The sequence below is a fragment of the Macaca fascicularis genome, chromosome 3 (assembly GCF_037993035.2).
Source record: "Macaca fascicularis isolate 582-1 chromosome 3, T2T-MFA8v1.1".
Taxonomy (NCBI): Eukaryota; Metazoa; Chordata; class Mammalia; order Primates; family Cercopithecidae; genus Macaca; species Macaca fascicularis.
Genome location: NC_088377.1, coordinates 109,522,101 through 109,549,234, shown reverse-complemented (window position 1 = coordinate 109,549,234; position 27,134 = coordinate 109,522,101). Strand labels below are relative to the sequence as shown.

Here is a 27,134-nt window from a genome sequence, read left to right as displayed (position 1 = left end):
ATTAGCTGGGTGTGGTGGTACACGCCTGTAATCCCAGCTAATCGGGAGGCTGAGGCAGGAGAATCACTTGAACCACTGCAGCCTGCATGACAGAGAGAGACTTCATCTCAAAAATTATTTAATTAATTAATTAAATTTTTTAAAAGTACCCTTTCCCCCTCTTTCTACCTAGTCCCGCTCTTTAAATGACTCTCTTAAAATCTACACGTGGGAAAAAAAACCAGCTGAAGTCGACTCACATTGAACCCTTTTTACCTCTGTCAGTGGTCAAGGCCAGCTACGCAGTTTGTGGGGTCCAGCACAAAATGAAAATGTGGAGCCTCTTATTCAAAAACTATTAAGAACTCCAGAATGGCAGCAGCAGAGCATTAAACCAAGAGTCACACCCTTCTAAAACTGTCTTACTTGTAAACAAAAGTACAATACATGTACACTAAATAAAATTGGGGAAATTGAGATGAGAAAAATACAATCCATAGGCCCAATAACTAAGAACAGGCACTATTAGGATATTGATAGATTTCTATATAGGTGTCTTTTTATGGGTAATTTTTTTAAAACATAGTTATAATAGGATATGTATTTTTCTTGCATTTTTACAGGTAGCATTATATCATACATCTTTTCCACATTATCATTTAATCTTAATAACCAATGTCTTGAGAGGTTCCCTTCTCTTATAGATTTGGAAAAAAGTTTGAAAGAAATTATCACCTGCTTAATCAAGTTTATCTATTGCAATGAAGAGACCTTGTGGAGAGAGGAGGGAAAACCACACCAGGTTTTAGTACCAGTCCTTCCAGTGACTGAATGAGGCCCTGAACAAGGTTCTTAACTTTCTGAGTTCCATTTTCCTGCTCTATAGTAGATAAGAATCAGAAAAGTAAATAGCAGTAACACAGTAATAATATGAATAGTAACAATGTTAGCTGTCGATTGTTGATTCCCTAGCAAATTTGTAGTGCCAGAAGTGTCAGTTATTGTGGTAGGCATTTACAGAAAAACAAACAAACAAACAAAAAACACATTACCTAAAGAATAGTCCACAAAATCTTTCAGAGGAAGAATAAGCTGGAAGGGGTAAACTAATGGTTCAACACCTGTTTTAAGTCTATAGTAGTTAAAACAGGATAGCATTGGTGCAGTGACAGACAAGCTGAACAGCAGAATAGCAAGTAGAATACAAAAACAGACACAAAACAATTGCCACCTGATTTATGGTAAAGGCAGTTCTGAAGTATAGAGGGAAATGATGGTCTTCAAAATATGCTGTTGGGATACTTGGTTAACTGTATGGGGAAAATGTACATTGACTCCTACTTGGCATCACACACAAAAACTAATTCCAGGTGCTTTACATCACATCCAAATATGAAAGGCAAATTATAAAGATTGTAAGGTAAAACATAGAAAAACATCTGTGTGACCTTGGAGTAAAGATTTCTTAAAAGTACTCAAAAAGCACAAATTGTAAAAGAAAAAAATTGATAAATTGGACTTCATTAAAATTTTGAAATTCTGTTCATGAAAAGACACCATTAAGAGAGTGAAAAGAAAGCCAGGTACAGTGGCTCACACCTGTAATCCCAGCACTTTGGGAGGCTGATGTGGACGGATCACCTGAGATCAGGAGTTCAAGACCAGCCTGGCTAACATGGTGAAATCCCGTCTCTACTAAAAATACAAAGAATTAGCTAGGTGTGGTGGCGAGTGCCTGCAATCCCAGCTACTTGGGAGGCTGAGGCAGGAGAGAATTGCTTGAACCTGGGAGGCAGCGGTTGCAGTGAGCTGAGATCATGCCATTGCACTCCCGCCTAGGCAACGAGAGCTAAACTCTGTCTCAAAAAAAAAAGAGAGATAGAAAGAGACAGAGTGAAAAGACAATCACATAAAGAGAAACTTTCATTGTAGTACATGGTATTCAACAAAGTTCTCACATCTGGAGTATATAAACAACTCATGAAAATTAAAAATAAAAATACAGTTCTAATAGAAAAATGAGAAAAAATGTGGACAATTCACAAGAGAGAATATCCAAATTGTCACTAGTCATTTGAAAAGTTGTTCAACTTTAGTAGTCATCGGGAAAATGCCGATAAAAGTCACAATATGATAGTTCTCACCCATCAGACAGAAAGAACCAAGTCTTAGAAGACAGAGCAACCATGGCCCTGTTGCACTACTGGGGGGTTTATAAAATAGGGCAACCACTTGGAAAATCTATTTGGCAGAATCTAATGAAGCAGAGCATATACACACTTTATGACTCAGCAATTCCTCTCCTAGGTATAACACTAGAATTGTGTACATATGTTCATCAAATAAACATTTACAGCAACATAGTAGGGGAAAAAAAAAAACTTAAAAACGATCTAAATGCCAAACAGGAATAGAGTGGATAAATAAGTTGTGGTATAGTCACACAATAGAATACTGTGTGGCAATAAGAATAAATTATCTGCAACTCTATACAACCAAATGGATGAATCTCAAAAACATAATGTTGAGTGAAAAGATCCAGACACAGAAGAGTATACAATGCATAATCTCATTTATATAAATTACCAGAAAATCAAAACAAGTTCTGTTGTTAGAAATTGGGATAGTGATGACCCTTGGTATAGGTGAGTGTTAAGAGTGACTTGAGAAGAGCATGAGATGGACTTGTAGGTGCTGGTAATGATGGGATTCTTGACCTGGATACTACGATAGGGGTGTATTCCGTTTGAAATGCACTGATCTGTATGTACCCTTATGTGCACTTTTCCATATATTAATGGTACTTGTAAAAAAGTTAAAAATACATATTACTTTGAATTTGTAACCAAATAGTTAAGTAATATCCCAATTTTAAAGATGAAAACAATTAACTTTCTGACTTTCTTTTCATTCTAATTTCTATTGGTCTTCTTATTCTATTCAAGTTTCCAAATTTCTGTATCCAAGGATAAGATACTTTAATATTTACAATGATACTGCAACAAAGATTCCTTCATTCCTTCCTTCCTTCCTTCCTCTTTCTTTCTCTTTCTCTCTTTCTTTCTTTCTTTCTTTATTTTTCTTTCTTTCTTTCTTTCTTCCTTTCTTTCGACGGAGTTTCACTCTGGTTGCCCAGGCTGGAGTGAAATGGCATGATCTCAGCTCACTACAACCTCTGCCTCCCAGGTTCAAGCGATTCTCCTGCCTCAGCCTTCCAAGTAACTGAGATTACAGGTGCCCACCACCAAGACTGGATAATTTTTGTATTTTTAGTAGAGACGGGGTTTTACCATGTTGGCCGGGCTGATCTCTAACTCCTGACCTCAGGTGATCCACCCTCCTCAGCCTCCCAAAGTGCTGAGATTACAGGCATGAGCCACTGTGCCGAGTCAACAAAGATTTCTTAAATAGTGCAAAGGATGTTATTTCTACTAATATCATATTTATTTTCTATGCTTTTTATTCTGTAGGCAAGTAAAGGTCGGACTACAATCGTGGTAGCACACCGACTTTCTACTATTCGAAGTGCAGATTTGATTGTGACCATAAAGGATGGAATGGTGGCGGAAAAAGGAGCACATGCTGAACTAATGGCAAAACGAGGTTTATATTATTCACTTGTGATGTCACAGGTAATGCTTATGTGACATAATGCTATGTTAGCAGGGTTTATTTTTAACGTTTCAGAGATCATACCACACTAGAAAACAAAAGTTGCAAATTATAATCTTAAATTTCAAAAAGCAACCAAAGTTTATAGTTCCTCAGTAAAGAAATTAAGGGTTTCAAATCCTCAGTGTTGTGCTAAATAATATGCTGAAAGTTGAAGAAGTAATGGGTACCTGGTACCTAATATCTGCCAGGCACCCCCCAAATAGGCTTCAAAACTTGTATGTGGCCAGGCAGGGTGGCCCACACCTGTAATCCCAGCAATTTGGGAGGCTGAGGAGGGCAGATCACGAGGTCAGGAGATCGAGACCATCCTGGCCAACATGGTGAAACCTCGTCTCTACAAAAAATACAAAAATTAGCTGGGTGTGGTGGCACGTGCCTGCAGTCCCAGCTACTCAGGAGGCTGAGGCAAGAGAATTGCTTGACAGAGAGTTGGAGGTTGCAGTGAGCTGAGATTGCACCACTGCACTCCAGCCTGCCAACAGAGTGAGACTCTGTCTCAAAAAAAACGAACAAACAAACAAAAACTTGTATGTGGTAGATACTGTGATCTTTGGCTAGAACACAAAGAAATATAACACACAGTCCTTATTTAAAGACTTAAAACTTAGCTACAGAGGCAAATTGCAAAATCGTGCATATAGATATTATTAGTTGTAAAAAGAAAAAACAAGATTGATGGGGAGAGACAGAGCTATATTACCCATAAAAGGTTTCATGGAAGAGGTCTTTAAAGTTAAAAGATGGGAGCTGGGGGTGAACATGAAGGACAAATTCAGGTAGGCAGAACAACAGCATAGAAGCAAGAAGGAACTTGGTGTGCGACTGAAACAAAAAGGAGGTCAGCTTTCCTTAAGTACTTGTGAGTGTTGAGGGTATAATGGGAAAGAGTTCAATAATGAACGTCAGATCATGGAAGTTCTTAGAAGCCAGGCAAAAGAGTTGAGACTTAATTTGTGTAGGAAGCACCTAAGACAATACCTGGCACACAGTGGGCACTCAATAAACATTTGCTGAATGAAGGGATGCACACATAAAACCTTACTATGTGTGCTACCGCATCACCACAGATGGACCAGAAAGCTCATATTGGGCAATCAAGCGGGGGCATGATGATGCTGAAGGCACACAGCAAATTCCCCTTCTTTAGGATCCATACTTGTGCGTGTCATGGATCCACCCTACTGGATTTCACATAACTTTCTCATTAGGACACATTAATATAGGTCGTGGGAATTAAGCTATAGCTCTCTTCTTTGTTCCAGCCTGGCTTTCTTCTCTTGACCTGGAAGGCAGCCTTTTTTTGAAGGGCTCTTCTATAGATAACTGATTTCAACCCTTTTTGGTCTTCTTCAACTTTCTAATAATATCTTTGATGTCAATATTATTATTTTATAAATTAGCAAATTTAGAAAGTTATGAGCCCCCATCTCTTCATCAAGTTTATAACTTCAAATTTCAAACCCTAGCTTTCTCCAACTGTGCTAAAATGAAATATTTCTGAACATACCCTAAGAAGCAATACAGTAAAATAGGTTTGAAAATGTAGTTTTTATTGAAAAACTGTCTGATGCTGATTTTATTTCATATTAGTTCATATTTTGTGCTTCAAAAATAAAAGTGAGGTGTTATATAACTGAATTTTTATTCCACAATACACTTAATAATTTATGAAGTTTAATATTTTGAAACTAATATGGGTTGCAATAAAAGGAAATAACTGGTTGAGTTAACCCTATTTTGAGATTTTTTTAAAACTATTAATACTAGTATAATCAGATCTTTCTTTGGAGTAGTACATCTTTATTTTTTATTGTGATTAAACTAAAACTCCATTATTATGTCTTAAGTTAAAGGCTTTCACATTATATAAAAAGAAAAAGTGGTGTGTTAGTGGAACGAATGTGTAAAAATTTTAAATACCTTATTTAAAATGGATTAGTATTCTCTGATTACCTAAAATGATGTCCAATTAGATATAACAACACTATTTTAAATATTAATACTAAGTATAATATTCTAAGCATTGTACAGTAAATGTAACATACATAATATCTGCACAAACAAGTAACTCACTCTTGAAGATCTGCACATACTTATTTGCCAATATTGACTGTGGAATCAAAATTAATCAATTTTGATAATTTGTGATTGTCACAAATATCACAGTTAATGCTGCTAAAATAATCCTGAGAAGCAGCACAGCAAAGTGCTTACGATGATGAACTCTGTGTTCACTGCAAGTTGACTCCACCACTTAATAGTTTTAGGTCCTTGAGCAAGTTATTTAAATTCTCAGTGCATCAATTTCCTAATCTCTAAGAAAAGGGAAATAGTAATAACCTATTAATAAATTATTGTGAGTATTAAACAGGCTAAATCATATAAAGTACTTAGAATTATTGTTAGTGTAATAAATTTTATTATGTTATTGACATTAACATTATTTGATCAAACTTTTTAGAAAAGTTCAAACTATGGAGATTAATATTTTAATTATTTACCTAGACTGTCCATGATCATATACATGTATATTGCTTTAGTGGATTTCTATGTGAAAATGAAATATAAACACATACACATATCAAAATGTGTATTTTTGATACACATATACACAGAGATATACACATATCAAAGCTTATTGTCATCATTATTTTGTCCAGAGACTTTCTCAGGAAAAGAAATTTTCTTTGACTTACTAAAGCACCTTTTCAGAAAATTTATTATGAGGAGAGGTCAAAGTTTTATTTTAAACTTGCCACAAAGTGAGTAACTCCTGGGGGCAGGGGAGAAAAGCCAAACAAGGCAGGACATGATGGCTAGTTCCTGTAATCTCAGCTACTTGAAAGGCTGGGGCAGAAGGACTGCTTGAGCTAAGGAGTTTAGCACTAGTTTGGGCAACACAGTAAGACCTACTCTTTAAATAAGGAAATAAATAATAAAAACAAAAAATAAAAAATTTCAAAGCCATATAAATATTTCTTTCATGGCAGAGACATTTACAGGAAAAAAAAGAAAATGATAGCAAAAAGAAATGCCTGATTAAAGATGTTTGGATAGTCTGGAGCTGGTTAAAGTTCATTATCTCTTTAAATGACTGATTAACAGTTGTTAAGCTTGTCAAAGAATCACGGTGTCCCTGGAAAGTCTTCCATGTGCACATTCTCCTTGTGCATCTAAATTGATCTACATTTTCCATCTCTTCCCCACGCTGTCAGCAACTTAGCTGGGCTTCTCATTTCTCTTGTCCTCCTCCCATCTCCTCCTGGGAAAGTCACAGATTTACTCATACCACATTCAAATGAACAGAGAATCTGTAGCTCCTTTATTTCACTAAAGTGGTCTCATGAGTAGCAAGAAAAAGAAAATCTAGACCTAGAGCAATTTGATTTTGAACTTGGTTCTATCCTATAATGTACCAATAAACAGTTTCTTTAAAGTTAAAAATGTTTATTTCGAGACACAGTCTTGCTGTCACCCAGGCTGGAGTGTAGTGGTGCAATCTCGGTTCACTGCAGCCTCCGCCTCCCAAGTTCAAGCCTCAGCCTCAGCCTCCTGAGTAGCTGGGATCACAGGCACGCACCACCACACCCAACTAATATTTTGTATTTTTAGTAGAGACAGGGTGTTATATGTTGGCCAGGCTGGTCTGAAACTCATGGCCTGAAGTGATCCACACGTCTCCGTTTCCCAGAGTGCCGGGATTACAGGGGTGACGACTGTGCCTGGCCTTTAAGGTTAATTTGATTGCTTTGGAATTTCTTATTGTTGAGGAGCAGGCCATGTTAGTTCTGTGTTTTGTTCACAGTTCAGGATGGGTAGCAGGGGCAGGCCTGGAAAGCATGATTGTCTCCCGAGATCTCTCTCAGGCCCAATCTCACATATAAGTACCCAATTAAATACTACAAATTTATAAGCCCCAGAAATGGCTAGGAAGAAAGCATCAGAAACAGTATCTTCTGTCTCAAAAAGCTCCTCTTACTAAGATCTCTCCTTGTTAGTGATATAATTGTTTCGATTAAGGCATTGTTTTCTGCAGGTGATTATACAGGTCCTTGGAAAAGAAAGGACAATGAGCTATTGTTAGTCACTAAGATTTTAGTATGAGATAGACTTATCAGTTCTCTCAAGCCTGAAAGCTGTTCAGCAAGAACTACATTAGAATATGCCACTTTCAATAGCAAAGGCGATAACAGCTTTAAAGAGATGCTTAATAAGATTTCCTTGAATTTTTAAGGCATTCTTACAATGATAACCTGTATATTCTTCCTGTAAGGATATTAAAAACGCTGATGAACAGATGGAGTCAATGACATATTCTACTGAAAGGAAGACTAACTCACTTTCTCTGTGCTCTGTGAATAGCATCAAGTCAGACTTCACTGACAAGGCCGAGGAATCCATCCAATCTAAAGAGGTAATGGCTCAGCGATCAACCAGTTTTTCCTACATGTTTTCTAATTTTGATTTAATCCTTGTAAAATTTAAAATTTATTTATAGGAAAATATTACTGTAGCACTAAGCTCACAAAACATGTCTTTCCCAAACTTCGCTCTAGCATCGGTGTGACACTCTAGGTAAGTCTGTCTAAAAAGGCTGCCTTTATATCAGAGGTCCTTCTTTACCAGGGGAAAAAAAAAAAATCTCATGAGACTGTTAGATGATGTTTCTCCTATGAAGCAAACCATGGGTTAAAACAATGCCTTGGCAAATGTGATGGAGATACTAATGGTGATGCCCAAGATTAATTTGAGTCAGATCAGAGGCATGCCACTTCCAGAATGCAGATAGGCCCAGCATGTACACGACCCAGGCTTGCAGTCCCAGGGCACAATTTGAGAAGCCTTGCTCACTGGGGTGGGAGTATTTGTTCCCATGCTTACTGTGCCCACTCCTACCCCCGCACCCCCAGGCTCTGCCCGAGCCCCACATCACCTGCTTTGACTCTCCTTCCGCTGATACCCTTCATACCTCCCTGCAGTTCCCGTCTGCACCTGAATTCTCACTTCTCTGTCTCAATTCCACCTTCTTTCTCTTAACATGCCCGACACCTGCTTTGAGCCTCCATCCCACACCCTGAACATTCTCTGTAGCACCCTTTTACAAAACACCCTTCCATCTTAATACCACCTTAACCCATGCTTCTCCCAGCCTCCCAATTCACTGAGCTCCAGCCCTCTTTCCACCCTAGTCGATCTTTGCTAGCCCCTGGTGCTCCGTAACCTTGCATGCCTTGAAATCCCTCACCCTTGCCCTGTATCTCAGCTTCAATCCCCTAACCTCCAGCATCCATACCATCCCATACCTATCTTTGGCCCATTATTTCCTCCCAAACTAGAGTTTCCTCCTTCTCCTTGGGACTAACAGAGACTTGAGATTGAATCGCCTCTTAGCTGTTCTCACCATCTTCATGCCCACTTTCCTTGGTCTCACCTGTCAATTATCTGCCTGAAGCCTCTGGATTATCTGTCCCAAAACCCCTCTTGTCCTTCTCTGGCATTGCTAATCTATTGCTTTTAATTTTAGCTACACTCTTTCCTTTTAGGTATGTAGTCCTCTACAGCATTTACACTTAGACATTTTTCCTTTTCTGCTAATTTTATTTTTAAGTCCATTTAAATAAATAAGCATGCAAAGAAAAATAATGGTATAGATGGTATGCCATATGGCAAATGTATGTTAAGAATATAGTACATGAAAGTTTGTACTGAGACACTAGGCAAGAGTGTAGGAAACACTGTGTTAAAACATCTATTGATAGCTGCTGGACCTGCCTCAGCAACTGCTGAAAACACTATGGAAATCTGCCTCTAAGTCTAAAAATACACCATATTTATAAAGTGGATTTTCAAAACCTAAGAAAGATGAAAAACAGAACATTTAAAAAGGAATTTCCAGATCTCTGGACAAAAATGATATAATTGGTTTACAATCTGATACAACTACATGCTCCACACACATGGAAATGATAAAATATAAAATGAGAAAAACCAGTAAGATGTATCTAGGCTCTAAACAGGAGGAATAGCTCTTCACACCAGAACTAGAGCAAAAGCACAAAGTGGTGAGCTGGACAATAGTCACAGACCTGCTCTGAAAAGTAGGCAGAAAAACCTGGTTAGCCAATGCCTGGAGCTAAAGCTTATAAAAATCTGTGAGCCTGGGGAGGCAGGAAACAGATACACGGTACTACAACCAAGAACCGAAATAAGCTAGGATTGGCTCAATGGCCATATTTTTAAGGGACTCTTTAAGACCGTGGTAATCCAGTGAAAAATAAACAAGGAAGTGAAGAGACTGTAATAATCAATAATGAACTGGGGACAGTGACATGTCTATAATAATAGCTACAAGAGAGGTTGAGGCAGGAGGATCGCTTGAGCTTAAGAGTTCAAGGCTGCAGTGAGCTATGATCATGCCACTGTACCCCAGCCTGAGCAACAGAGCAAGAACCCATCTCTGAAATAAATAAAAATAAAATAAATAGGCTGGGTGAGTAGTTCACACCTGTAATCACAGCACTTTGGGAAGTCAAGGCGGGCAGATCACTTGAGGTCAGGAGTTCAACAGCAGCTGACCAACATGGTGAAACCTTGTCTCTACTAAAAATATAAAAAATTAGCTGGGTGTGATGGCACATGCCTGTAATCCCAGCTACTTGAGAGGCTGAGGCAGGAGAATCACTTGAATTGGGGAGGCAAAGGTTGCAGTGAACCAAGATCACACCACTGCACTCCAGCCTGGGCGACAGAGTGAGACCCTGTCTCAAAAAACAAACTAAAAAACAAAATAAAATAAAATAAACAAAGATCAATAATGAAATGAAAAAGAAATGGAGCAGTATTTTAGAACAGAGTTAATGGGAGTTCTATTAGTCTAGATCCAGTCAGGAAACAGAAAGCATACAATGACAGAGAAAGTTTAGTATAATGAATCATTAAGAGGAGATTGTAGTATGGGGAGTTGGGTAGTGAAAGTTAAGATACCTCTAGAGAATACAGAAGTAGCAGATAAAAGAAGCAACCACTACCCCTGGAGTGAAATACAGCACCCATAGAAGATCCATTTGTTCTCTCCAGCAAGGCAAAGAGTCAGATCTCAATGGAAAGGGCACAGTTATGGCTCACTGGATGGCAGAGAAGTTGCTGTGGTACCTTGCTCGTGGGGCCTTGCCCTCAAGGGTGCCAAGGGAGGCCTTCCACAGGATGGGGCTGAGCTTCAGAACCTACCAGGTGCTGGGGAAACTGCTGGCCACTGGGCACTATTGGAACAAGAAGCTGGCCAAGGTTGTCATCTGCAGGAGTCTAGGGCACTTCTGCAAGTGGGAGGGTGCAGCCATTAGTGACCTGGCCGAGACCCAGGCCTGTGCTCATAGTTATGCCTCCATACCCTAAGCCAAGAGCTGGGGAAAGCAACCGGCGGCCACACAGAAGAGAAAGCTGCACTCTGCAGGCACCTGCCTCTGAAAACCTATGCAGGCAGGGCAGAGGAGAAAAACTCACCCTGTAGGAGCTTTCCCAATGAGCACTGGAAAGAACAGGAAGAAATATCTCCTCCTGCAATGTCTTTGCTTCACCCTCTACTGACAGGGCTTAACCTCTTGCCCACTGTAAAAGAGAAATATTTATCAGACAAAAAAGTGCATTTGGATCAAAGAGGCAATAAGTCAATGACCAGGACAGGGATGGTAATATTTCAAACAAGGTCACAGCGAGCATGAGGGTCTGGAGTTGGGGGTCACAATGACTAAGGAGGACAGGGGTAGGCAGAAAGGTGTGTGGGACACTCAGGGACCGGATCATGCACGGCCTCTTGGGCCATCATGACAAATTTGGATTCTATTCTTCCTCTAACAAAAAACCTTCAGGAGTTTTTAACCAGTGGTTCATGACCTACAAGGAATTTCTGAATAGACTTCAGAGCCCATCAACCTGAATGAATAAAAAAATCACAACTTATTTTCCCCCACTAACCCTTGATAGAAATGTAACATCTGCTTCGTGAATCTAAGCAACAAGCTACAATAGTATTACCAGTATCTGTGATGTCACCAATGAATATCACAGAAATTTTCATATCACATTATACTTATGGATAACTTAAAATATCTCTACACTCATCACTATTAGTTCTTATGTTCTAATAAATGAAGCACATTCATAACTGTATCAAAACTTTGGGTTACTTGTTAAGTATTTTGAATACGATGTTTCAATGGGATGGGCTTTCTTGGAGTCCTATGTATCATTTAGTACATTTAAACATTTCTTCAGGGAAGGAGTCCATAGACTTCACCAGTCTTCCAAAGGAGTCCACGAACTAAAACAGGTGAAGCACTGTTGCATTAGAGGGTCTTATTCAGAAGGGCACATGGTCTGATTTACTCCATGTGGCTACAATTTGGAGAACAGTGTGTGGGGGCCAAACTAAGATGAGGGAAAGCAGAACGGAGAGGAGATGATAGTGGCTGAAAAATGAACTTGATTGGTCTCACTAAAGCTGTCAGCGGAGAAATAAAATATAGATGGCTAAAAGAGTAGGACATTGGAATGAGACTCAGGACCCGGCACCATTTAGAGTTGGAAAGAAAAAGTCCCTAGTGAAAGGATTCTAACAAATGGCTGGCAAAATAAGAGGAAAGCCAGGAGAGTGTGGTATCATAGACACCAAGTAAGAAAAGTGGTACAGAAAAAGGAAGAGATCATTTGTGTTAATTGCCATGAAAATCACATAAAATTAGAGATTTTCACTTTCAACCAAGATAGATTAACAGGGAGTAGATTTACTTTCCTGCTTGATACAACTAAGAAACTGAACAAAATATGTGAAATAATAGTTTCTGACATTGGACATCAGGCAAAATAGGATAGTGATCTCTGTGGAAGGAGAAATAAATGAGTTGAAACTTGTCATTAAACCAGTTTAAGGTCTGAGTAGTTTTCAGGCCTCGGAGCTGAGAGGGAAAACACAGACAAAACCCAATGGACTTTTTTTTTTGGAGACAGAGTTTTGCTCTTGATGCTCAGGCTAGAGTGCAATGTCACAACCTCGGCTCACTGCAACCTCTGCCTCCTGAAACCCAGCGGACTTTGAGTTCAGAAGACAGAGCTAAGAGTTGAAAGAGGCCAAAGTTGCCAGAGGTTTCAGAGCAAAGAACTGGAGAGGAGAGAACTTTTCAGAAAGAGAGAAGTCCAAAAATCTGCAGAGGTTCTCCCTTGAGTCTTCATCTGACTACTGATCAGTGTATTTATTAAGGAAACTACCAGAGGTAGGGTATATATCTACCAGAAAAGATTAGAAGGAGCAATTCTTAGAACTCACACAGGGCCAAGAAAAGTTCTTATTAAACTAACTATTGTAGAAAATCTTTAAATTCATGAGATACTCGGTTAAGCATTAAGAAAGATATTGCCTCAGAGGGTAAAATAATTAGTCCTAGACTAAACTCTGCACTAAACCTAACTAAAAAATTCTAATAGCAAGCCTCAAAAGGATTACACTGTTTCCAAGTAATTTAAATGTGTTCCAGAACAAGACTCAATAACATATACAAGAATTCAAAAATATTTAGTCCCCAAAAGTATAAAATTTACAATGTCTGGCATCCATTCAAAAATCACCAGGCAAGCAAAAAAGCAGAAAAAAATGTACCCAAAATGAAGAGAAAAATCAACCAATAGAAATAGACCCAGAAATGGCACACTTAGTAGAGTTAGTAGAGACATTAAGCATTTATTATAACTGTATTACATATGTACATATGTCCCCAAAGGAAGTCCAAACCATTGAAGAAATAATGCTTTAAAAATTTGCCAATTTTCACATATACACCATGGAATACTATGCAGCCATCAAAAAGGATGAGTTTGCGTCCTTTGTAGGGACATGGATGCAGCTGGAAACCATCATTCTTAGCAAACTATCACAAGAACAGAAAACCAAACACCGCATGTTCTCACTCATAGGTGGGAACTGAACAATGAGATCACTTGGACTCAGGAAGGGGAACATCACACACAGGGGCCTATCATGGGGAGGGGGGAGGGGGGAGGGATTGCATTGGGAGTTATACCTGATGTAAATGATGAGTTGATGGGTGCAGCACACCAACATGGCACAAGTATACATATGTAACAAACCTGCACGTTATGCACATGTACCCTACAACTTAAAGTACAATAATAATAAATAAATTTTTAAAAAAAAAGATAAAAAAAAAAATTTGCCAATTTGATGAAAACTTAAAATCCACAGATTCAAGAAGCTCAATAAATTCTAAGTATAAGAAACATAAGAAATCCTATACCTAGGTATATCATAATCAAACTGCTTAAAACCAGTGTTAAGGAGAAAACTACTAAAGCATCCAGAGAAATTGACACAATATAGATGAGGGAAAAGACAAGAAAGCTACAAACTTCTCATTAGAAATAATGCAAACAAGAAGATAATGGAGCAATATTTTTAAAGCACTGAAAGAAAAAAAAAAAAGCACCTCAAATTAGAATGCTATTTACAGAAAAATGCCTAATAAAAATGAAGGCAAAATTGAGACATTTTTGTAAATAAAATGTTAAAATAATTCACTACCAGCACACCTATACTACAAGAAATATTAAAGGAAGTCATTTGGGCAGAAGGAAAGTGATACTAGATGGAAATCTGGATATGAACACTGAACATATCAAAATGTGTAGGAAGCTTAAAGTGATACTGAGGAAGAAATCTGTACCACTAAACACCTATACTATCTAAAAATCTCAAATTAATATACTAAGTTTCCACCTTAAGAAACCAGAAGGAAGAAAATAATAAAGAAAAATCAATCAAATCCAAAGTTGGTTCTCTGGGAACATCAATATTGAACTCATTGAGCAAGAAAAAAAAGAAGATACAAACTGCCAACATCAAGAATGAAAGAGCTGACATCACTACAGATTCTACATATATTTAAAGATGAATAAAATAATCTTATTAAAACATTTAGGCAAACAAATTCTACAACTCAGATGAAATGAGCAAATTCCCTAAAGTTTACAAACTATCAAAGCCCACTCAAGAATAAATTGATAGTTTGAATATTCTTACATTTATTTTTAAAAAATTAAATCTGTAGTTAAATTCTTTTTTCCCTAAAAAAAAAAAAAAATCAAGCCATATGGCTTTACTGATGAATCCGATTAATAAAAAAGTGATAAGGAAGAAGTTCTTGTTCTATTAGACCAACATCATTACTCTGATATCAAAATTAGACAATAAGATTTAAAAAATAAAATTATAGACAAATATCAGCCATAAACATAGATGAAAGAATTCTTAACAAAATTTAACAAATCTAATCCAACAATATAGAAAAAGAATAATATGTCATCACCAAGCAGGATTGTTCTAAGAAGTGAAAAGTTGGTTTAACATTCAGAAATTAATGTAATTCTCCTAATTAAAAAAATTAAAAAGAAAAAACCAATTATCTCAATCAATGCAGAAAACCCATTTGATAAAATACACCATCCATTTCTGATAACTCTCAGCAAGCAAAGAATTAAAAGAAATTCCTTCAACCTGATAAAAGGCAGCTACAATAAACAACAGCTAACATACTAACTGGTGAAAGATTAAGATCAAGAACAAGGCAAGGGCATACACTACATCTATTGAACATTCTACTGGAAGTTCTGGCCTGTTCAATAAGGCAAGAAAATAAAAGCATCCAGGTAGGAAAGGGATATGTAGGAGTGTCTTTATTCACAGATGGCATGATCACTTATGCAAACAATCTTATGGAATCTACACATACACACACACACACACACACACACACACACGTACTAAAACTAATAAAGTTTAGCAAGGTTGTAGAATACGTGACAATATACTAAAATCAACCCCAATTCTATATACTACAAATGGAAAGTGGGAAGTTAAAATTAAAAAAATAATTTTATGTACAAGAGTACCAAAATAGTAAATTATTGGGAATAAATGTGATAAGAAATTATAAAATCCACCCACTGAAATCTGTAAAATATTATAGAGAAAAATTACCGAGAAAAATAGACTAAATAAATTAAAAGATATTTTCAATGTGAGTGAACAAGAAAATTCAATATAGTTAAGATGTTCTTTCTCCCCAAATTGAATTCACATGGAAATGCAGATAGCCAAAATAGTCAAATAAATTTTTTTAAAAAAGAACAAAGTTGGAAGAGGGATACTACCTGATTTCAATTCTGTTTCAACTACTATATAAAGCTAATTACTAATTCTCATTTCAATTACCTATAGAACTATAGTAATCAAAACATTTCATTGGCATACAAATAGACAAATAGATCAATGGAACAGAAAAGAGAGTTGAGAAGTAGTCCCACATATAAGTGGTCAGTTGCTTTTCAACACAAGTTCAAAGGCAATTCAATTAAAATTTTTTTTCAAAAAATGATTCGGATCAATTATATGTCTATAGACAAAATAACCACAACCCATACCTCAAACCACAGATGAAAATTACCTCAAAATAGATTAAAACCCTTACTGTAAAACCTAAAATAATAAAACTTCTATAAGAAAATGCAATTAAAAAACTTCATGACTTTGTGTTAAGCAAAGATTTCCTAAATATAACAACAAATGCATAATTTATAAATGAAAAAAATTGATAAGTCAGACATTACCAAAATCAAGAACTTCATTATCTGTAAAATACTTCAAAGAAAATGAAAAGGATAGACCATAAACTAGGGGAAAATATTTGTAAATCACATGTCTGATCACGACTTGTATCCAAAAAATGTAAAGAATTCCCAAAGCGCAATAATAAAAATACAAACAACCCAATTAAATGTCGGCAAAAGATTTGAATAGGCATTTTGCTAAAGAAGATGAGCAGATTGGAAATAAGCACACAAAAAACGCCCAATGTGGTTAGTCATTACAGAAATGCAAAAGAAGATCACAATGAGAAATCACTATGCACCTGTTAGAATGGTTAAATCTAAAAAGGCCGACTGTGCCAAATATTGGTGATGGTGGGGCACAACTGGAGCTTATTTAACTGGTGGGAGTATAAAATGCTAAAGCTACTTTGGAAAACAATTTGTCAGTTTCTTTAAAAGTGAAACATCCACCTACTAAATGATCCAGCCATTTCATTTCTAGATATTTGCTCAAGAGAAATGAAAGTATATGTTCACACAAAGCCTTGTATATGAATGTTCATAGCAGTTTCATGTGTAATAGTCTAAAAGTGGGAACCACTCAAATTTATATCAACAGGTAGATGGATAAATAATTTGTGAGATAGCCATACAATGAAATACTATGCAGCAATAAAAAGAAATGATATGCTGATTTATGCAGCAGCATAGATAAATGTCAAAATAAGTATGTTGAGCAAAAGAAGCTATCTGAAAAGGAGTAGATAATGTATTATTTCATTTATATAATGTTCTAAAAATGCAAACTAATCTGTAGTGACTGAAAGCATATCAGTAGTTGCAGGAGGAAGGGAGGAAGAGGACTGGTAACTAAGAAGTGTGGAGAGAGGGATGATAAAAAAGCAGGAGAAAACTTCTAGGGTTAATGGATATTTTTATTATCTTGACTTTTTTTATGTTTTCATGAGTGTGTAGTTGTGTTCAAATTTATCAAATTATATATTGCAAATATGTGCACTTTGTTATATGAAAACTATAACTCAAGAAAGCTCTAAATTGCATCAAATGAAATTTAAAATATTTTAGGTATCACTTTTTAACTTTTTAACACTTATGTCGTATCTCTTTATGTCTATAATTTTATGTTTTTGTTTTTTTTTTTTTTTTTTTTTTTTTTTTTTTTTTTTTTGAGACGGAGTCTCGCTCTGTCACCCAGGCTGGAGTGCAGTGGCCAGATCTCAGCTCACTGCAAGCTCCGCCTCCCGGGTTCACGCCATTCTCCTGCCTCAGCCTCCCGAGTAGCTGGGACTACAGGCGCCTGCCACCTCGCCCGGCTAAGTTTTTGTATTTTTAGTAGAGACGGGGTTTCACTGTGTTAGCCAGGATGGTCTCGATCTCCTGACCTCGTGATCCGCCCGTCTCGGCCTCCCAAAGTGCTGGGATTACAGGCTTGAGCCACCGCGCCCGGCCAATTTTATGTTTTTGTATCAGATTACTTTAATACATGTATAACCTGTCTCATATTTAAGTAACACAGCCTATTTTATTATTTTACCAAAATTTTTGTTTTGTTTTTATCTTATTTAATTCTTTTCTATCTTGACAACACCATTTAAATGATACAATTTTTAATCTTTTATTGTGTATTTTCCCAGAGGCAAAAGAACGTCTTTAAATTACCTATGTAATGTAGATCATTCTATAGGAGGAAGATAGCCCTCCTAATTTCCTGGCTCTGCAATTTACTGGTGCCCTGGGACATGCTAAACCTTAATTTCCTTACAAAATAAGGTAATTTTGTAAAGCACTTAGCTCCATGCTCAGTGCCTGATAAAGAGTTAGTGTGCAACTTAATTTCTGTATATTCTTTTGAATAGTGACCTAACTGAAATGTGCCCTTTTTGATGATGAGCTTTAGAAAACTTCAGCAGAAAAGATGATGGATACAATCAAATTATTAAGTAACCCAATATAAATGTGGGTTAGCCAGCCTGAAAATGGACTTTAAAGGCATCAGAATTTCAAAGTTCTGTTGTCCAAACAATAGTCTGCATTATAGTGGCCAGACTGAGAATAGAACAAGAATTATAAACTGTTTTATAGTCTTTCTTGAGGAATTCTCTGGTTATTAGGTTCATAAAGAGTGAATGCCATGAGGAAGTTTTAATGAATGAAATACCAAAGAACTCACTGTCTACTTCCCTACTCAGAAAAATTACTCACCACAAAGCTGTACACAAGAATTTTTAAGAGTCTGAAATAAATACACTACTTATTGCAGACAAGAGCAAAGAGAGATGGTTATTGTATTATTTATCCTCTGACCACTGTGACCACTACCTCCCCTTGTCACCTTCCACGTATCCTAGGAAGGGCTGGCAGAGCCAGAATGACTACTTGCATTGTGCTTTCTCTGTATAAAACCTGAAATTTTGTGTAACATAATCCCTCCTCTGTAATAACATCAGAAACAGCAATGGCTGCTAGCATTTATTGGGTGTTCATTGTTTGCAAATACAGGGAATGCCAATGTACTGAATAAAGCTTAATTGTACAAATAATCCTACAAGATAGGAACTGATACCATTCCCCTTGGAGAAATGAGGAGACAGGCTTGGTGAGTTTAAATAATGTGCTCAGATATTGCAATATTTTGCTTGTAAATAAGAACCCCAAAACAAGCGAAGGTATTAGGAAAATGTTTCTGTAAATACATCATGAAACTTTCCAACTTTCAAGTTTGAGATCGTAATGAAACCTTTACCTTCTGCATTTTCTTTTCTTAGCTTCTGCCTAGATTTTTTCTTATCCCGTAGTACAATATTCCATCCAGTTTAACAAGAGTAAAGAAAAATACACCTATCATTTCTTTTGTGACCCTTGACAATTACATGTGAGTTAATTGTACTTTTTAAATGATAGCAACTGAGTGAAATGCCAAAGAGTGATATTGCACAAATAGTCACTTTTGGCAAAGCTTCTTTTATTTTATGCTTTAGGGTCATCATTAATAATATGGGCGGTGAATTTTTTTAAGAAAAATATTTTCTATCCTGCTCTCTGTTATATTTGATGTTATACATTATAATTCTGTTTATGATGGACTAACTTCCCTAGATTCTATTATGCACACAAACTGACATTTTTAACAAACACATTTTATTTTTAGATAAGTCTTCCTGAAGTCTCTCTATTAAAAATTTTAAAGTTAAACAAGTCTGAATGGCCTTTTGTGGTTCTGGGGACATTGGCTTCTGTTCTAAATGGAACTGTTCATCCAGTATTTTCCATCATCTTTGCAAAAATTATAACCGTAAGTAAAACAAATTTGTTAATACTTTAGCAATTTAAAGAAAGTATGACCTGAGAGAACAAGCTTATAGCAGTCTGATCCACAAGGGGAAATTTGGGACTTTTAGTGGGCTGCCCCTGGTGTGGGGTCCATAATAGGAAGGTTAATTAATGTTCCCAGGAGATAAGCCAGCATCTATTGTAAAGTGTGTGGCTGGGCCTTGTTGACTGGGCAATCAGTGAAGAAATTGCTTTGTTTTCTAATTTTGACTCCAGTGCTGGATCAGCATTCCAAAACACTGAAAAAATAAAATAGGCAAATACAACTACTTTCCTTTCAACTAGTGGGAACGGTTGCAATTTCTTTTCTTACCAGCCAGCTCAGGGAGAAGAAATAACAAGAGTTTGGAATTGTGCTAAAGGACTCAGGGCAGTTGGTGGGTTTAAAGATCTTACAAGATCCATGCTTACTTTTCAATGTTAACTAAAGTTCTAGCCTGGAATTTCAGTCTCCCTAATTTGCACAGCTATACTATCAATATAAATGCCTGTGTATGTATAATTACTAATTTTTAAGAACAATTCTAGGGGCACATTAAGAAGCCTCACCTTGCAGGTACTACTTAACTAGAAGAATACTAAGAAACTTGAGTGATCCAAAATTATTCAAAATAATAATTCAAACAAACTGGTGGTTTCTTGGGAAATACACTGTGATAATGATAGCAGATAGATGACTCATTTTTCAGATCTCATATTTACATAGTTTAAGAGAATTCAAAGCAAGTTATTTTTTGTCATAGACAATGAATGCAGATGATAGCATCATGGTGCACTTTGTTCCACAGAAATGTGTGTATGGTTTTATTTTTACGTTGAAATTTATTTTAAGCCTGGTGCAATGGCTCACGCCTATAATCCCAATACTTTGGGACGCTGGGGCAGCCGGATCAGTTGAGGTCAAGAGTTCAAGACCAGCCTGCCCAATATGGTGAAACCCCATCTCTACTGAAAATATAAAAATTAGCTGAGTGTGGTGGTGCGCGCCTGTAATCCCAGCTACTCAGGAGGCTGAAGTATGAGAATCGCTTGAACCTGGGAGGCAAAGGTTGCAGTGAGCCGAGATTGAGATCATGACACTGCACTCCAGCCTGGGCGACAGAGCAAGATTCTGTCTCAAAAAAGGAAAAAAAAAAAAAAAAGAAAGAAAGAAATGTATTTTAAAACTCTTGATATACAGAAATTTTCACTTTTTCTGCTTCTTTTATCTTTTCCCCCAAATATCTGATAAAAATCTGTTCCTTTTCAGATGTTTGGAAACAAGGATAAAACCACATTAAAGCATGATGCAGAAATGTATTCAATGATATTTGTCATTTTGGGTGTCATTTGCTTTGTCAGTTATTTCATGCAGGTAAGCTTTTAATAAATTAAACAAGCCTGAGCATGATTACTTTTTGTTGCCATTCTATTTAAGTTAAAAATATATCAACTAAATGTTACAAAGGAAAAGAATGTAGATTTTTGTTTGTTTGTTTTTCAGGGATTATTTTATGGCAGAGCAGGGGAAATTTTAACCATGAGATTAAGACACTTGGCCTTCAAAGCCATGTTATATCAGGTCAGTGTTAAGTTGAATTTTTCTTATTTAATTTAAAATTTATTGTAAAACATTCTAGCTTTAATTCTGTCTCGAGTCAATTTTTGACATAATCTTTCTTTGAAGGCATACTCTTTTTGTTCTGAGCAGCAAAAATTTGATGTCAGAAGTCTTATATTTTTCTAAAAGAAGCAAGTCCAAAAGTGTGATGTTAAAAAATACAGCTTATAGAAAAGAACGTAGGATCTACTCATTGTTCCTTGCATTCGTCTTGACAAGTCTTTCTTTTAATGAATGATGGAATCAAAGGCCAAATTAAAAAGGAGAAGTAAGAGCTACAATATCTTGGGAATGTATCAGAAAAGAAGTTGTTAATTTCTCTGGTTCTAATCCATGCACATAGCTTAAGTTTTTTGACTCTACACTTCTTAAAGCAGCCAATCTCTCTGCCTTTATCAGAAGAGTCCTGAACTCAGATAACATCGGTCTAGCTGCCAGGTCTGCCTGCCTCATGCAGATAATCAGTCACCTCTGTGAAATAACTAAAAATAGGTGGATCAAGTAATAATCTTGAGAAGTGAGTCTTGGGGGCAAATGGAAGGAATGTCTCAGACTGGCACCTCTAAACTTCTTTCACGAGGCTAAAATGGATTGGGTTACCCTGAAAGCCAGTAATCATTAGTAGCCCTTCACCTCACTTTCTGTCAGGAAAGCTCACCAGGCAGGAGCAAATAGCTTCCTGCCAAGGTGATTTCTTTTCAGAAATAGAGTTACTGTCACTCCAACTGAGTCGTCAAAACCCATTTTAAAGTCTTATGACTTTTAGGAGCAGTACTCTGAAGGCTGCCATGCAACAACTGTACTGTTAGGGAGCTACAAGATACAATGCAGAGAAGCAAGTCGGAGGTTTCCCACGGCAACACGATGCTCTAAAGCAATCAGTGACCTTACACCTTCTGTTCAAAAAGGTCCCATCTCTGCTTCTTGTTCCACATTTGAAGACACTTCTTAATCCAGAAAAACAAAAGTCTACTTATAGGATCATAAATCAATTTGATGCCAGCACATACCTCTCATGTTAAACTAGTACATTATTATTTTTTACTTTATGAATACTTTATGTCTTCCATGAAGTAAGTTGAGACTTTAATTAACTAACACTATATTTCACATTGTTGACAATTTCTGCTCATTTTTGTTTTGTTTTAAAAATTTATCTTTTTCCCCATTCAAATACATTTATTTTAAATTTCTAGAAACTTTTGAAAATGTTTCCTGAATGCCTAGATGTTTGTTTTTATACAGAAGAATATAAAGAATATAAATTTTAATTTTTCCAAGCATACTTTGAACTTCCTTTCTGTCCACAGAAAGCTTTTAGTGGAGGAATCTCAAGGCCATGAGCCAGTTTAATGAGAGAAACTGTGGTTAATCTAGTATTTTGATGGTTAATACTGGACATTAATCCTCCATCTAGCATTAGCCATGTGAACGTTAAGACTGTAACATTTTTGGATAAAGTAGCTTCTGCTCATAAGGATGCTTCAAACTATCAGCCATAAACTCTGGGTTTTAAAATATCATGCACATACTTAACAAAGACTTGCACAGAAAGTCTAAGCCACTTAGCACGTTATTAAATATCCCCATAAGTTGTGTTTCCTTCTTCCTCCTTCAGCACGCCTTTTGATTCTTAGCTTTACTTTTCAAAATTGGAGAAAAAGAAGACTAGTATATTTCGCCCTTTCTTTGTAAGCATCTTCACAATTTTGCTTTGTCTATAGTAAGGGAAGTTCCTAGTGTGCAGTTTTATCTAACTCTTATTACCTGATTTTTGTCATAAGATAAGACTTTTTAAAATTTAACAACCATGCTGAGACTTGCAGTGCTTTTTATAACCATTGTTAAACCTCATTTGAGGTAGAGGTATGTATAGAAACAGGTGTGGTATTTTTGTAGCTACAAAATCCATATTTTATGTGATTACTTTAGATTCTTCCTGTTGAAAAGAATGTTCTAAGTGTTGCTGACTTCGATCACTGAATAATTCATTGTTCATTGTGTTTCAAAGCTAAGTTTACATTTCTTAATGATAAATAATTATCTATAGAGCTATTGAGTTTTTGAGCATGTAAGAAGTTTATTTTTCCCCATTTCCCTCTAAATTAGATTGGCTAAGGCTTCTTGCGGTTCTTTAAATTATGATAGCATTGATGGTGATCACTAGGGGCTTCAAAATTTACCTAAGCTAATTCCAAAAGGATCTGAGGTAATCAGTCCTGGAGCATGAGAAACAGGTCATGAAACTCAGCTGTAATTCTTCAGTCAGACGACAGGCAGAACAAGATAATTGATTAACAACTTAAATAATTTGTACAACAAACCCTCATGACGCAAGTTTACCTGTATCACAAATCTACACATGTACTCTTGAACTTGAAAGTTAAAAAAAAAAAATGTTTTTTTAACAAAAAATATTCATTGAGCCTAACTAAACAATTAGTATTACATTTAATTGATTGATTGATTTATTTATTTATTTGAGATGGAGTCTTGCTCCAGGCTGGAGTGCAATGGTGTGATCTTGGCTCACTGCAAGCTCTGCCTCCTGGGTTCAAGCAATTCTACTGCTTCAACCTCCCAAGTAGCTGGGGTTACAGGCACACACCATCACACCTGGCTAATTCTTTTGTATTTTTAGTAGAGATGGAGTTTCACCATGTTGGCCAGGCTGGTCTCAAACTCCTGACCTCGAGTGATCTGCCCACCTCAGCCTGCCAAAGTGCTGGGATTACAGGCATGAGCCACTGTGCCCAGCCAGAAATTCTTTTTAAGTAATGAGTTCCATGACTTTAAATGTAACCTCATTTCTCCCCCAAACTACAGCTATTATCTTTATGTTATGGTAGTTTCGTTTTTTAATTGCTTGCTAACACTGTGTCAGGCAATATCTTAAGGTACACCATACACTTAGCATAAAGTCCATCTTTAATAAAAGCAAATCCAAAAAAAATTGAAAATAAAAACTCTGGCCTCTGGTTGCTGCGGTTCAAATCCTGGCCTCAGCACCTGCCAGCTATGTGGCCTTGGACACATTACTTAATCTCTAAGTACCTCTAAGTGCCTTAGTATTTTTACTTCTAAAATGTGGGTAATCATCTTATCTATCTCATAGAGTTGTTGTGATGATTAAATGAGGGAATACATGCCAAGCACTTATGATGGTTTTATTGCTTTTTATTTCAAGTAGAACTATTGGCAGAAAAAAACTGGATATCTACTGGTATCAAAAGTGGTGGCCTTTCTTATAATTATATTCCTTTCAGGAAGAGAGGATGCAAGCTAATTTTTACTCACCACCTAAGTACCAGAAACACTGCTAAATGTTTTCTTTTTTTTTTTTTTTTTTTTTTTTGAGACGGAGTCTTGCTCTGTCACCCAGACTGGAGTGCAGTGGCGCAATCTTGGCTCACTGCAAGCTCTGCCTCCTGGGTTCACACCATTCTCCTGCCTCAGCCTCCCGAGTAGCTGGGACTACAGGCACCCACCACCACACCTGGCTAATTTTTTTTTTTTTTTTTTTGTATTTTTAGTGGAGATGGGGTTTCACCATGTTAGCCAGGATGGTCTCGATCTCCTGACCTCGTGATCCGCCCGTCTTGGCCTCCCTAAATGTTTTCACATATATTGCCTGTACTGGAAAACAATCCCTGGAGTACACAATTGCTATCTTGACAAAAAGCAATTTCAGACATCTTGCCAACTGAACATCGGATAATGACTAAGATTAATCACATATGTACCTATGCATGGTGTTTTACAGCAAGTTACTATGGAATCAGGAATGTAATATTCAATAATAAATTCTTTTCATATTTTTTACCTTATACTGTATCTTAAAATTATCTGTGCATTCCATGTCATGTTGAAATCTAGAGCCAATTAGAAAATATATAAAATATCTTAATTTTGGAGAGAGAGTACACAATAAAAAGCAGGTAATGTCTTTCAGTTCAGTGGTATTGTGTTTCTTATTGTTGCTGCTGTGTATTCACAGTATGTTAGGATCTTGCCTGGGATTGTGCTTTCAAAGTGGCTACTGTCCGGTGCAGACTGTAATCTCCACAGGATGCTCTTTGGGCATCTAGAACCCAAAGCTCATGGAGACACCTTCCCAACACAGTGGGGCTCAGGGTGGTGCGATCATGCCTGACTTCTACCACATTCCTCCATAAAAGTTTTCATCTAACATATGATGTGCATGATTAAGGCACAGCCCTCAACCTGCTATGCCTTTGTTTTGCCTGTTACCTGGACCTCAGAGCCCTGGCTGGGTTACAATAAGCCAAGATTTTTTTTGTTCTTTACTCACTAAAAATAAACCATCTCTCAGAGACAGTTTCCACCTGGTTTTAATCTACAAGCGATACAAGTGGTTCCAGTGAGTGTGAGGAAACATTCCATAGCTATAAGAGGAAATCAGAATTCCTCAGGCTGAGAAGCGCTAAAATGTGCTGTCTCCACTTGCTGTTGAAAATAAAATTGGTTATTACATTATGCTTTTATTGCTTATAGTTTTGATCTGACTCCTTCTTTAGATTGCATACCTCTTAACTTCAAGGGTTTCACAGCCTTCTGCCCTTTTAGCTTCTCACAATGCCCACCGATGTAAGTTCTAGGAGGTAATGTGAAGCATCAGGGAAAATCTTTATTATGTGGCCCCTAAAGAGAAGGAGATAAATGTTTTATCATTAGTTAGTTTAGGTAGAAAGTTTTGAAAATATTTCTAAATTGTGTTGTTTATTGCCTTACTTTTGTGTGTGTGTGTGTGTGTGTGTGTGTGTGTGTGTGTGTGTGTGTATGTGTGTGAGACAGGGTCTCACTCCGGCATCCAAGCTGGAGTGCAGTGGTGCAATCTCTGCCTCCCAGGCTCAAGCAATCCTCCCACCTCAGCCTCCCAAGCAGCTGGGACTACAGGTGCACACCACCAGGCCCAGTTAATGTTTGCATTTTTTGTAGAGACAGAGTTTCACCATGTTGGCCAGGCTGGTCTTGAACCCCTAGACTCAATCCTCCCACCTTGGCCTCCCAAATTGTTGGAATTACAGGTGTGAGCCACTGCTGTAGCCTTCATTGCCTTACTTTTGAATTGTGTCTGCTCTTCACAAATAACTTATGGAGTAAAATTATAAATCACTTGATGGTTTAAAATGACCATTTTAATTTAACATTGATTATTATACAATACAGTAATGAGTAATGAGTCCAAGTTCTTGGGCTTAAGTTCTTCAGTTTATATATAAAGACAGATCTTCATGAAAAAAGAAGCAAAAGTCATTTGATCCATAGTATTTTATAATAATTAAGTACCTGTGAGTGAGGAGGCAGGTAAATATTTTCTGACTTACAGCAGAAAAATCACAAGTCAGAGAAAAAAAAAAGGTTTTTGACAACCGTATGTTAATTCTCCTTTTCTCTAGGATATTGCCTGGTTTGATGAAAAGGAAAACAGCACAGGAAGCTTGACGGCAATATTAGCCATAGATACAGCACAAATTCAAGGAGTATGTATATTATTTTTCTTTTAAATGATGCATGTATGTGGTGTACACACATGCAATGCATTCATGTGTCTGTGCATGTATGTGAGCTGTGCTGAGATGACCCACATCATTAAGGAGGCCAGGTAAGTCTCATGGTTAACAGGTAACTCTTAGTGAAAGATGAAAGGAAGCCTTTCTGTTCTGGATATCTTTAACCAAAAATAGAGAATATTTAGTACCTGCAATAGGATAACTAGAGTACTAAAGAAGAGACCAAGAATAAGCTAGAAAAAAGAGCTCAGAATTAAATAGATAAGAAAAAGTAATGAAATGAAAACACACACTTGAAGAGTTTTAATATAAGAAAGAGGTTTAGTTTTTCCTTCCCCCAG

General features: G+C 36.8%; 1 protein-coding gene across 1 annotated transcript in view; it reads left to right on the top strand.

Annotated features, from left to right (window-relative positions):
- The window catches only part of ABCB5 (ATP binding cassette subfamily B member 5), a 128,115-nt gene that overhangs the window by 52,085 nt on the left and 48,896 nt on the right, over positions 1–27,134 (top strand). Inside the window, exons 14-19 of the mRNA XM_065541172.1 lie at positions 3,450–3,611; positions 7,928–8,068; positions 19,478–19,621; positions 20,909–21,013; positions 21,143–21,220; positions 26,680–26,763. Coding sequence (XP_065397244.1) covers positions 3,450–3,611; positions 7,928–8,068; positions 19,478–19,621; positions 20,909–21,013; positions 21,143–21,220; positions 26,680–26,763 — 714 coding nt within the window. The remainder of the gene's footprint in view (positions 1–3,449; positions 3,612–7,927; positions 8,069–19,477; positions 19,622–20,908; positions 21,014–21,142; positions 21,221–26,679; positions 26,764–27,134) is intronic.